Source organism: Lipotes vexillifer, unplaced genomic scaffold (genome assembly GCF_000442215.2).
Source record: "Lipotes vexillifer unplaced genomic scaffold, Lipotes_vexillifer_v1.1 scaffold39, whole genome shotgun sequence".
Taxonomy (NCBI): domain Eukaryota; kingdom Metazoa; phylum Chordata; class Mammalia; order Artiodactyla; family Lipotidae; genus Lipotes; species Lipotes vexillifer.
The window spans coordinates 1764191-1776793 of NW_006787038.1; the positions used below are offsets into that span (position 1 = coordinate 1764191).

The following is a 12603-nucleotide window of genomic DNA, read 5'->3' on the forward strand; positions in this document are numbered from 1 at the left end:
TCCTGCTCCCAAAGCCAACTAGGAGGCTTGTGGGGGTGGGGTGGGGGGGGCTCAAGAATATGTTCCAGGACCTCACCCAGACTGGCACCATAAATGATGGGACATCATCCTACAGGGCCTCCAGATCCAGCCTGGTCTGGGGCTTGCCACCACTGCGTGCCAGATGACACCCGCACGTGGAAAGACATGGCAGCGCTGCCTCCCATCCACATGCCTTGACCCCCACGAGCCTCACAAAGGAGGCATGGTCCATTTTCCCCACGGGCAGGCTTCGGTTTCCAAACATTCGATGGAGCATCTAACCAGTGGATGCCCGCAGTTCTTCTCTTTTTTGGAGCTGTCAATACACTGCTTTGTGATCACGGTCAAATGAGAAATGCGAGAAGAGGGAAGTGTAGTCAGTGACCAGACACACCCAGCACCTGCAGAACAAGATGCCAGCCTAATAGAGCTGTCAGCCACACACAAGGAAGATTACGAGTTCTCACCAGCGACACTTAGGTCACTTGCTCACCCTTTACTGATGCTTTACCTCTAAGGTGCCACCAGCGTGCCTTCACAGAGATCCCCAAAGGACTGAGAAGCTTGAGTATTGTTTATTATTTCCAGAAGGGATTTGAGGTGACTTGCCATGGAAGACCCACAGATAAAACTGTTCAAGGGAGAATAAAGATAAGAACCAAATGATTGAAAGAACAGAGACTGTTGTAAAGAAAACCTAGGCCAAGACTAGGTGCTGCAGCTGAGCCCTGCATTCAGTCCTGGGCCTCCTGGCGCTAAGGTGAGAAGGTCGACAGGCTGTATAACTCGGTCATTACAGAGTATTGTCTAAAATGGCATAACAGCTGACCTCTGGCCAAGTTTATGAATAAAGACTGGCTGTACATTCAGTTTGCAGCATCCATCAGTTGCCTAAGAGAAGATGTGCAGGCTGTAATCTTTGTGGATGGTACAGAGATTGGCCCCAGGCTGCCCTGCTCTCAGTGATGTAAGGACAGACACAGAAGGGGATCTTTTCTAAAACTCCAATCACAAAGGGAAGGCACTCATCAGTCCTCCTGGGACCCAAGCACATGATCTTACCTCAAAGTCGTTTCCCTTGTTATAGTGCATATTGAGAGCTCGAAAAAGATCCGAGTTGCGGAGAACCACCAGCATTTTGGGATTTGTGACACCATCTGAAATTGCTTGCCGGGCAGATTTCTCCATCTGGATATAATAAAACTCACGGAAGTTGCTGAACCACTTGATCATCTGGGAGGTAATGCAGCGGTTGAACTGTACAAACAACAGGGTCCATGAACTCAGACGTTTGCCATGAGGTGCTCAGTCAGGACTGTCAGCTTCCAGTTCAACACAGGGGTTAACAAGAATGGCTTCAACCAACACTAAAAAGGGCTTTCTTTAAAAAAGAAGCCACAGCTGTTTTCTAAGCCTATACAGTTATACACAGAAAAATCTGAATTAGGCCATAATGCCCATTAGAAAATAATTGTATTTTATAGCCTAGATTTATAAAGGTTTTTCACTCTTGAAGTGTGACTTTGGGAGGGTCCAGGGTCAAGACTAGTGTGGTCCTAGCTTCTGCTGCACCCAGGTAGATTGCATGGCAGCCCCAGAGCCCTCTGCCAGGTAAAGAGCCAAGGAAAGGGGTAAAGGTGTAGATCAGAGAGCCATTTACTGGCAACTCAGAGTTGCGGAATGAATCAGAATGAGAGCTTGGTGCAGGGATCAACCGAGCAATTGGATGTGAGGGAAGGAGCTCAGAAAGAGCAAAGGGATGATATAGATACAAAAGTATTAAAAGTATTATTAAAAGTAAGAGCAAAGGGATGATATAGATACAAAAGTATAGATACAAAAGTATTATAGATACAAAAGCCCCTAACCCAATACCCAGGGTAAAGGAGGCCCACAGAAACTTTATGGAAACAGGCAAGGCCTGGTTCCAACCATCAGACCTTGATTTTTCTTATTGTCACACTGATCTGTATGCACCTTCAGTCGATTTTGAAACACAGCAGTTTGAATGTAAAGTTGACAGGGACAGTGTCCAACTCTTGATACCCTCTTTCTTTTTCATAGCGTCCCCAGCAAAGACAAAACACTAGGCCAAAGACGCCACTTCCTAGTGGTTCTTTCTAACCCTGCCTCTCTCCCCATGTGTTTCTGGGTATACCTACAGTTCAGAAGCTTAAATTCAGACACCCAACTTTCCTACCCTCAAAGTTACCCCTGATGATTCAGGCAGTTTCTCAGCCCAGACCAAAAATGCCACCAATTCCATCCACAACATGAAGGGGAGCTAAAGTGCACATATGATGACCTAGGACTTGCCTCACATGGGAAAAACCCACTGCCACTTGGGAGTTTTGCAGAGGCTGAAACTCAGTTGAAGGAGTTTACCTGAACATCAGGAAAGTAAGCCTTCAGGAGGTTGGAACTGGGGTAGCGTGTGAAGAAAAACATTAGTTTGGCCTTCTTCAAGTGACCAGGGTTGAGGCCCTCCTGGATTTATCCCAGGGTCAAGGAAAACTAATACCAGTTTATCAAATAATTTTGTCAAAGTATCCAAATAGTAAATTGCCCTGTTCCTTATGGTTTCTATTTTATATTTTTCTGGTTGAATGATGTATTTGCTCTGTTTTTCTGCCTCTAGCAAGTATGATCAGATAAGCTTTTTCTTTCCAGATGCTGAATACCATATATGTACAGTAAAGTTGCAGAATTTACAAAACATTTTTTTTTTTTTTTTTTTCAGAGGAAGTTGCTACGCGGGCCTCTCACTGCTGTGGCCTCTCCCGTTGCGGAGCACAGGCTCCGGACGCACAGGCTCAGCGGCCATGGCCCACGGGCCCAGCCGCTCCGCGGCACGTGGGATATTCCCGGACCGGGGCACAAACCCCTGTCCCCTGCATCGGCAGGCGGACTCTCAACCACTGTGCCACCAGGGAAGCCCTACAAAACATTTTGATGTGTAAAAGTTCTATGGCATATGTGATATCAAATACAGTTTGTTGTACTGTGTGTGTGCTTTCACAATACGATGGGAAGAGACGGCAACTCTCCCAGATAAACCATTTCAAAACCTCAGGTAGAGATTTACTTCTCTCTGCCTCAGTTTCCTCATCTGTAAAATGAGAGGAGTCGACTAGATGGTCCCCATTCTGGCTCTCATCGTTGCCTTTGCAGTCAGTGTTGACACCAACGAGCATCTAACGAGACTGAGTACCAGATCACAGTTAACTTTGGCTCAAGAAGCTTGAATTGCTGGGCTGCAACTGCTCTCCATTTGCCTGGCAGAATTTTCCCTCATCCTTCCCATCTCAAATCAGATGTTCCCTCTGCTGTGAAACCTTTTTTTGCCAAATTAGGCCTTCCTTACCCTGGGCTACCAACACTCTTTGTATAAACCTTTTTTTGTAACAATGACATTATTGGAATTTTATTGCATGTTTGTCTCCCCATTTAGACTGTTAGCTCCTTGAGAGCAGAGACCTTATCCTTTCATCTTTGTATTCCACGTGCCTAGCCCGGTGCTAGGAACATAGTAGGTGCTCAATAAATGTTTGTTGGATGAAGGAATGAGTGAGTGATTAAATGGTCAACTTTAATCCATACACAAATATGGCAATTCTATTCCAACTCATGCCTCACTCTGGGAACAGATTCCTTCCCCTTTAATAAGAGTAGGGGGCTGTGGTGTGAAAACTAGCACCAGGGTGGGAGGGAAATAAAAGATTCTTACACAAGAACGCTTAGCATTCCCAGGAACAATCCTAGGGCTGAGTGACAAGCATACAGTTACCCTGGAGCTCAGGCCTGAGAGCTGTAGCCTTAGGACAATAAAGACTTCTCAGTAGGATATGTCAGTTTACCCGAAGGAAACCAAGCAACTGATTATAATTATAGCTGGCCCGGCACCCAGGCTGCTGTCCAGGAGGCCCCTGCTCCCTGCCTCATTGGCCCTACTTCTTATCCTTCATAAATGCTGTGGACAGAATCCTGGATTGAACCCAAAGACCCAGTTTCAGATACAGATTTTGCCACCAAGACCCTGTGTGACCTTGGGCAAGCCACTTAACGTTCTCTGGGCCTCATTTCTAAACTGTGGAGTGTAGCGGTTGAAGCTTGTGCTTGGCAGCCAGATGCTGGGTTTGAATCCTGTCTCTGCATGTGTCTGTCTTTGACTTTGGGCAAGTTATTTTGCTTCTCTGTCTCTGCCTCCCTGATACTGATCTAGAGTGGATGATTGAGGAGGGTAAGAAAACACAGGCCCACAATCCGTTATCTGAAACGCTGGGCCAAATGGAGGCCAGACTTCAGAATCCCTGTTATTTTATAAAGGTAATATGGTGCATGTACGATGTGTTAGTTAACACCCACAGCAGGGTCTGTGGCAGGAGTCTAATCCATTTAATATTCCCACAGCAAAATCAATGACTAATTATGCTAAGTGAGATAGTCTATAAATAGCCTCGTATCAGTGCAGGTCAGGTTTTGCAACCAAGTGAGTTCCCATCAACCTTAGGGGAAAGAAATCATAGAGATTTTCAGAGCGTTTTGTGTCTCAGAATTGTGGCTAAGGGGGTGAGCAGGGAAACTGCGAGTCACAGTGCCTGCCGCAGAGAAGGTGTGCAGTAAATCATCATTGTCTCATCATCATACCTGCTCTACCTGTTTCGCAGGGGTATCATGCAAATGTGAAGGTCCTTGAGAGCAAGAGCCTTATCCATTCAGCTTTGTATTCCACGTGCCACGTGAAGAACTTGCTCTTAGGTGGCTTTCATGGCCCAGAGGAATAAATCTGTAATGCTGGAATGAGGGAATAATTGGGGCCAGGATGCTGCCTGGGGGCCCCCAATCATTCCAAAGGTAGCCAAGTACCTGACCCGGGCAGCCATGCTCCGTAGGTGCCCCCCGAAACCTCCTGAAGCTCTTGGAGCCCAATCCTCATGTCATGAGGCAGGGCCAGGCACACCCCTGTGTGTGTATTTCTCAGGGCCAGGTGCCTTAGAAAGAGCAGCACACCCCTCACAGGGGAAGGACAGCAGAGAATCTTTGGGGACTGAGCTCTTGAGGTTCTTCCACCACCTGACTTTGACAGAGAGTCTTAACCAGTAGCCTCTTATCAAAGGCCCGACAGATAGCTTTCCTCACAGAGGGCTATCACCTGACGAGAAATTCTGTCTATGTTGATATCTCTGTGCCTACTGGTGGCTGGTGAGGTGCTCTCAGCGTTGGTTTTGGAAAGCAACCAGCGGTGCCAGAGCTTCAGGAGTGTTTCTAACACCTGTGACCAGCAGGGGGTGCTCATAGCATTTAGGACACAAGGGCAGGCCTGGCGTGGTAGTGAGCTGGCCCCACCCCATCCTGCGTCCTCACCACAGCTGGCCAGATAGAGGGCACGACTGTTCACACCTGCCTGTGTGACTCCACAGGCACGAGGAGATTCGACTTAAGGCTGTCCCTGAGAAGCAGCAGCGTGAGCTTGGCTCCCTAAAAAAGCAACATCCAAAATATGTTCTCAGGAACTTGAGTCCTACAGATGCCTGTTAGAAAAGGGTCCTTTGGTCATATGAGTTTGGGGCTGCATACATTCTCCTCTTAGAGCTTTTCATTGGACTTAAGCATGGCTCTGAGAAGTCCCGCAGTAATGGAACTGACCCAGTGTTTATTTACCCAAGTTACTTTTTCTCCTACTTCCACAACTGTTAACATCCTGAGGGAGAGTTACTCTGAAGAAAAAACTGTTTAAGAGTGGGGTCTGCCTAAGGGTTGCAAAGATGATGCAATAAGATTCAGACCATTGGGATTTCTCTGGTGGCGCAGTGGTTGAGAATCCGCCTGCCAATGCAGGGGACACGGGTTCGAGCCCTGGTCCGGGAAGATCCCACATGCCGCGGAGCAACTAAGCCTGTGAGTCACAACTACTGAGCCTGCGCTCTAGAGCCCGCGAGCCACAACTACTGAGCCTGAGTGCCACAAGTACTGAAGCCCGCGCACCTAGAGCCCGTGCTCCACAACAAGAGACGCCACCGCAATGAGAAGCTCGCACACCGCGATGAAGAGTAGCCCTCACTCACTGCAACTAGAGAAAGCCTGCGCGCAGCAACAAAGACCCAACGCAGCCAAAAATACATAAATAAATAAAAATTAAAAAAAAAAAAAGATTTGGACCCTCTCAGACCAGCCTGGGCCCCGCAGGCTTCCCCATGGGGACCTCCTCTTCCTCCACATGTGTGCAGCCCTAGGCTCTCTCCTCAGCTGCAGCTTAGAAGCTAGTCCTTAAACTGAATTCTTCTTACCCTTTTCAGCTTACTCCTCAGGTCTAGTCCCTGCAGAAAACTTCCCCTTTCCCATCTGCTCCAGAAGTTTCTGGTCCCTCGTCTCTTCCCCGTGAATTATCTGGTCAGAGCAGGCCTTTTGCCTGTAGAGCCAAGAGGCTCCAGGAGCCATGCCTCAGATGAGGCCATTCCTTTGACCCGCTCTGCCAAGGTGTATGGGCAGCTGACAGCCAAATGATGGGGTTTTTCCTTCCACAGGGTATTTTGGGAGCCAATTTGGGTTTAATAACAGACAAAACCCTTTCAGACCCAAAGGACTAAGTCAGTAGTGGTAGAATCTGATGTGTCACAGAAGGTGACGGACCCCTCCAAGCATCCTTAAATCCCAGTGGTGTGGTCACCACTTTCTCAGGAACCTAACAAATACGAGCCACAGGGGAGGGAGGCCCAAGAAGACCACTGGGAAAGAAGAGCTGTTCCCTACGCTGGGTACTTATTTGTCCCCCCCTCCCCTCATCGTCCAGACTTCCTGTCTCTCTGGGCTGTGACAACGAGAACTTCGATTACTAGTAAAGGATATGTAAAGGGTTGAAGAGAAAGGAAGTGTGTCCCTGACAGCCTGCAGGCCACCTTGCTCCATTTTCACTGAGGGAACGAGGGGCAGTCTTTCCAGACAGGTGGACTTGAAGAGCCAGGGGCACCGTTGCTGGCTTAAAGCCAGTGGTCGCAGCTTGGCAGCTCGCCAGGGTCGCAGGGCCACCTCTGAGGAGGGGTGGCTCTGGGGAGATGGGTCCTGCAGAAGATTGCCCCTCCAGTGGCCACTGGGCCTATGGCCCAGTAGCTGGCTGAGAATCTGATCTTCCTGGATGTGGGCAGGCACAGTCAAGGGACAGTTTGCTGGGGGACCCTGATAGGGTTTGGGGATCATTCTCGGAGAGACAGGGTACCTGGGAGAATCTAGAGGCTTGGCCAGTGATAAGTTTCCCAGTGGAGCCCCTGTCTGTGGCTGGGCCCTCCTGGGCAAGGCAGCCAGAGGAAGTGGATCTTTACAGGCACCTCCCTCAGGAGGCGAGGGCTCGCTTCTACCATCTGGCACCAGCCCCGGGAAGCTTCTGCCCAGGTGAGTCAGGTGGCCTGATGGATCCAATAGCACCTTCTGTAATACTGAGTCCACAGCCTGGGATATGGCCCCCGTCAATTCTTTCTTCAGAATCTCCAGCAAAGCTCGTGCGCCAGAAGGAAGGAGCCTGGGTTCCTCAGACTGGTGTTTGACCTCAGACACTCTGTGTTTCTCCACCCTGGAGAGGTCCCCGCTGGAACCCTGGCGGTGGTCACTGTGCACAGCCCAGGACCTAGACCCAGAGCCATCCCTCTGCTTTACACTCAGAGGGTCCTTCCCTGTCTCTGAGCCTCCCGGGCCCTGAGTTAGGGCCTTGGGCTCGGCAGCCTGCAGGATGTGCTCCTGCAGGTGTTTTAGCTGTTGCTTCAGCAGGTGAAGCTGTTCTCTCACCCGAGGGCCCCCCTTCCTGCTTCCCCGGTCCCCGGCAGGGCCTGGCTTCAGGGGGCCTTGCTGCACGGGAAGGTTCTGCTTCCTCTTCCGCTCCCGGGCCTTCTCTGGGCAGCACGGGCTGTCCCTGGCTGGGGCATTGCCTGGCACCGGAGGGTTAGGGGAGAGGCACATGCCTCGGACGATGGTCTCTACTCTGGCTCTCTTTGCCTGGATGTGCTCATCCCAAAACCAGTCAGGGTCAGAGAGGCTGGAGCTGGGGACCTGGCTCCAGGGAAATGGCGAGTCTCCGCCCTGTTCTCTGGGGGACGGGCTTCTTCCATCTTTGGTACAAGGTTCTGCCAGGTATGAGCAGGCCTGGGATGGTTGAGAAAGCAAGCTGAAGTTTGGATTCATCCCTTGGCTCCACAGAGGCTGTTAGTGAGGGTTCCGTGAGAGAATTCCTCCCCCTCAGGTCCTCAGCTGGAGGTGCACCTACAGTGAGCTGGGGGCGTCTCTTCACTAAGAGGAAGGATTCAGACTCCGCGATGCCAGGGCGTACCCACCTCCTGGTCAGACTCTGAAATTAGAGACAGGAGAAAACAGTACGTGTGACTTTGAGCGGTGCTTTTCAAACTTGTACGCGTAAACAAATCACCTTGGAATCTTGTTAAAATGCAGATTCTGAGTCTGCAGGTCTGGAGTGGGGCAGAGATTCTGCATCCCTAACCAGCTCCCAGGTGATGCCATTGGTCCAGACCACACTTTGAGGAGATTCTGAAGAGCAATCCTCCAAGGAGAAAGTTCTTCTCCTGCCAGGGCATAACAATAAAATAATCTGTAATGATAATGATAATGGCAGCTAACTGCATACCTGGCATTGGGCCAAGAACTTTACATCCATTACCTAATTTATTTCTCATAACAGCTCTGTGGGAATGTTGTCAGTCCTATTTTACAGATAAGGAAACAGGCTCAGAGGAGTTAAGAAGTTACCTCCCTAAGGTCATACAGCTAGTAAGTGTCAGGCTGGAGTCAGAACAATATTTGTCTTGATTCAGAGTGACTATCTGCAACAGAATCACCCTGGGCGCTTGTTAAAACAAGCAAATTCAGTAGGCCCGCCAGTCCTAATTAATCAGAATCTCTTGGTGCTGGGGCAGGGCACCTGCCTTTGAAACAAGCAAACTAAATTTTGAGAACCCGCTGTTTGACCGCTATGCTATCTTGCTCCTGGAAGTGTCAGATTATGCATCTATCTTTCAACGTTTCACAGCTACTTTTTAAGCATCTACTATACATCAGGCCTTCTGGGCACTTGGAGAGTCAGTCGGTGGTGAACAAGACGGCAGAGTCTTGCTCTCACAGAGCTGGGCGTGTAACGGGAAGAGAGAATAAATAAGTACATTTTCAGGTCGTGCTGCTATGAAGAAAAAGCACAATAAGGGACTGGAAATTGGGATGAAGGTATGGGGAGAAGGAGAGAGCTATGTTAGAAAAGACTGAGTAAAGCTGTTTTATTCCCATGAATATCAAAGTACACTGCACTTGAACCAGGAGGCTTCCGGTAGCAGGTATAAGGCACTTTGAGTTTACAAAACATTCGTTCATGTAACGTCATTGCATCTCACACCAACCTTGAGAGTCAGTGTAATTCTCCCATTTTATAGATGAGGAAACTGAGACTCAGTGAGGCTGAGTGGCTCTCAGTTACAAGATTCCAAGTCTTCTGATGCAGCCACACTTCAGCTCCCTCCCTGAAGATGAAAAGATCTGCATAAGAGACCGACTTCTCTGCCTGTTAAAAAGTTTCATCCTTTCCTAGAAAAGGTAAGTGAATTTCTTTTTTCTCTACAAATTTTCACTGTCGATTGCTGCTCTAGTCCAAATGATGGCGGGAGAGAGCTTGCTTTCTTCTTCCGACTTTCATCCTGAAGCTTCCTTGGAATTCTCTGCTCCAGGAGACCTCAGCTCTTCTGCATCCAGTGGGTTCTAGTCAGTAGACTTGACCACAGCCTCCACCTGGAGCTGGCAGGTGACTGGCAGCCGCACAACACAAGCTTTCTATGAGCAATGTCATACCAAGTGCCAGGGCGGAGGGTGAGAGGTGGTGGCATCTGCCGTGCCGTCATGGGGGAAGTGCCACTGAAAGAAGGCTAGGTTCTCAGGTCACAGTAATTAGAAGATTCTGGCTTTGAGTAAGTAATACATTTGTAAATTGCTAAAAAAAAAAAGTGACTCACCAAATTAATATAAATTAAAGAATTTGTTATCACCAAGTTTTACCAACAGTTTGGATGGTTTACCACCTCTTGGAGAGAGAAACATTTAACTTCCTGTGATCATTTGGCAACGAATATATATTATTTGTATCATATGAAAAAATTATTTTAAAATCATATCATCTAACAAGCATAACTGGGTCATTGAGCATGCCTTAGCTGCTTTCTAACTAATAATGATCACTACCTGGGAAGAATTGATATTTTAAACAAGAGGAACTATACAACAATAGTATAAACCATGTATATTTTCAGTTAAGTAGCTTCCAAAAAGAAGAGGGGTTTGGTTATGGTTATTCTAACTACTTAGTGAATATTTTCTAATATTCACTAAGAGTTTCAAACCCAAACTCTAGAGCTGCCCCTCTTCCTTACCTCTCTGCTACGTATCTTACTGTTCAAGACAGAAGCTGGAGAGTCTCTTTGACCCCTGCCCACCTCCTTATCCTCACCATTGATTTGGTCACCATGGCTGGTAAATTTTGGGGCAAAAATGTCTCTGAACTACATTCTGCCATGCTTTTCCCATTATGTTTTCCCGATTCCACGTCTCATAACTTTTCACCTGGACAATTCCAATACCTCATGACTGGTCCCCGTCCTCTAGCCTCTCCTTACTCTGGCCCTTCTTCTACATTCATTCATTTATTCATTCAACAAACATGGATTGAGTGCTGACAACAGACAAAATCCTCTGCCCATGTGAAGCTAACATCCATGCAAAGGGAGGCAGATGTAATAACATACTAAGTAATAGAAGGCCGTTATATAGGGCCTTGTTGGTCATTTGTAAAAACGTTGGGCTTTACTCTGAGACAAATGAAGACCCGCTGGAAGGTTATGAGCAATGTGACCTGACTTAGTTTTAAAAGGCTCATTCTTTACTGGGTGGGGAATAAACTAGGGGGTGGGGAGCAAGGGTTGAAACAGGGAGACTACTTAGGAGGCTCTTGCGATAATCTAGATGATAATAATCCAGATGAGATGGCTTGGACCAGGGTGGCAGTAATGGAAGTGGGAACTTGTGTCAGATCTTGGATATATGTTGAAGTTGGAGCCAATGGGATTTACTAGCAGATTAGATGTGAGGCTCAAGAGAAAAAGAAGTATTACTGATGATGACTCTGAAGTGTGTGGCCTGGAAGGATGGAGTTGCATGAACTGAGCTGGGGAGGGCTGCAGAAGGAGCAGGCTTGGGGAGGAATACCAGGAACCCAGTTTTGGACATGATAAATTTGAGGTAATTATTAGACATCTAAATGAGGGTGTTGAGAAAGCAGTCGGATAACTAAGCCTCAGGTTCAGTGGGGAGATCTGGGCTAGAAATATAAAATTGAGAGTTGCTGGTGTGTAGATGGGTGAACTCATCAAGGAGTCAGTGTAGATAGAGAGGGGGCTGAGGTCTGAGTCCTAGGACTTAACAGCATGAAGAGGCTGGGGCAAGAGGGGACCCAGACAGGAAACACAAGGACCAATCAGTCCTAGGAAGAAATCTAATCTAGTCTAGGAGTGTGTGAGGTCCTGGGAGCCAAGTGAAGAAAGTGTTTCTAGGAGTGGGGAGAGATCAAGTCACATAAGGACTGTGAATTGACCGTTCAAGTTAGTAATTCCAGATGTTAATCAGAGTCATTTGGGATCTTGATCAGAGCAGTTTTGGTGGAGTGGAGGGGGGGAAAGCCTGGTTGGATTGAATTTTAGGGAGAGGACAAGAAGAGGAATTGGTGACATTAACCATGACAACTTTTTCAAGGTGTTTTGTAAAGAAGAGAGAAATGGGACAGGAGCTGGAAGGAGAAGTGGGTCAAGACAGGGTTTCTCAAAGGAACCCTCCCACACTGTTGGTGGGAATGCAAACCAGTGCAGCCAGTGTGGAGAACAGTATGGAGGTTCCTAAAAAACTAAAAATAGAGCTACCGTATGATCCAGGAATCCCACTCCTGTACATATGTCAGGAGAAAACTCTAATTCAAAAAGATACATGTTGGGAATTCCCTGGCAGTCCAGTGGTTAGGGCTCTGTGTTTCCACTGCAGGGGTCATGGGTTCGATCCCTGGTCAGGGAACTAAGATCCCTCATGCTGGGTGGAAAAGAGTAAAAAAATAGATACATGCACCCCCGTGTTCATAGCAGTATTATTTACAATAGCCAAGGCGTGGAAGCAACCTGAATGTCCATCAACAGAGGAGTGGATAAAGAAGATGTGGTATATATAGACAGTGGAATACTAATTAGCCATAAAAAAGAATGAAATAATGCCATTTTCAGCAACATGGATGGACCTAGAGATTATCATACTAAGTGAAGTAAGTCAGACAAAGACAAATATCATATGATATCACTTATATGTGGAATCTAAAAAAAGTGATACAAATGAACTTATTTACAAAACAGAAGTAGACCCACAGACATAGAAAACAAATTTATGATTACCAAAGGGGAGATGGGGGGGGAGGGATAAATTAGGAGTTTGGGATTAACATATACACACCACTATATATGAAACAGATAAACAACAAGGACTACTGTATAGCACAGGGAATTCCCCAAA

The 12603-nt window shown here is 47.5% G+C and overlaps 1 protein-coding gene across 1 annotated transcript in view; it reads right to left on the reverse strand.

Moving 5' to 3' along the window:
• PROX2 (prospero homeobox 2) overlaps nucleotides 1-8190 on the reverse strand; it is an 8832-nt gene extending 642 nt beyond the window's left edge. The window contains exons 1-3 of the mRNA XM_007459739.1: nucleotides 6873-8190; nucleotides 2407-2516; nucleotides 1084-1278 (exon numbers count right to left, since the gene is read on the reverse strand). Coding sequence (XP_007459801.1) covers nucleotides 1084-1278; nucleotides 2407-2516; nucleotides 6873-8190 — 1623 coding nt within the window. The remainder of the gene's footprint in view (nucleotides 1-1083; nucleotides 1279-2406; nucleotides 2517-6872) is intronic.
• Nucleotides 8191-12603: the final 4413 nt, after the last annotated feature.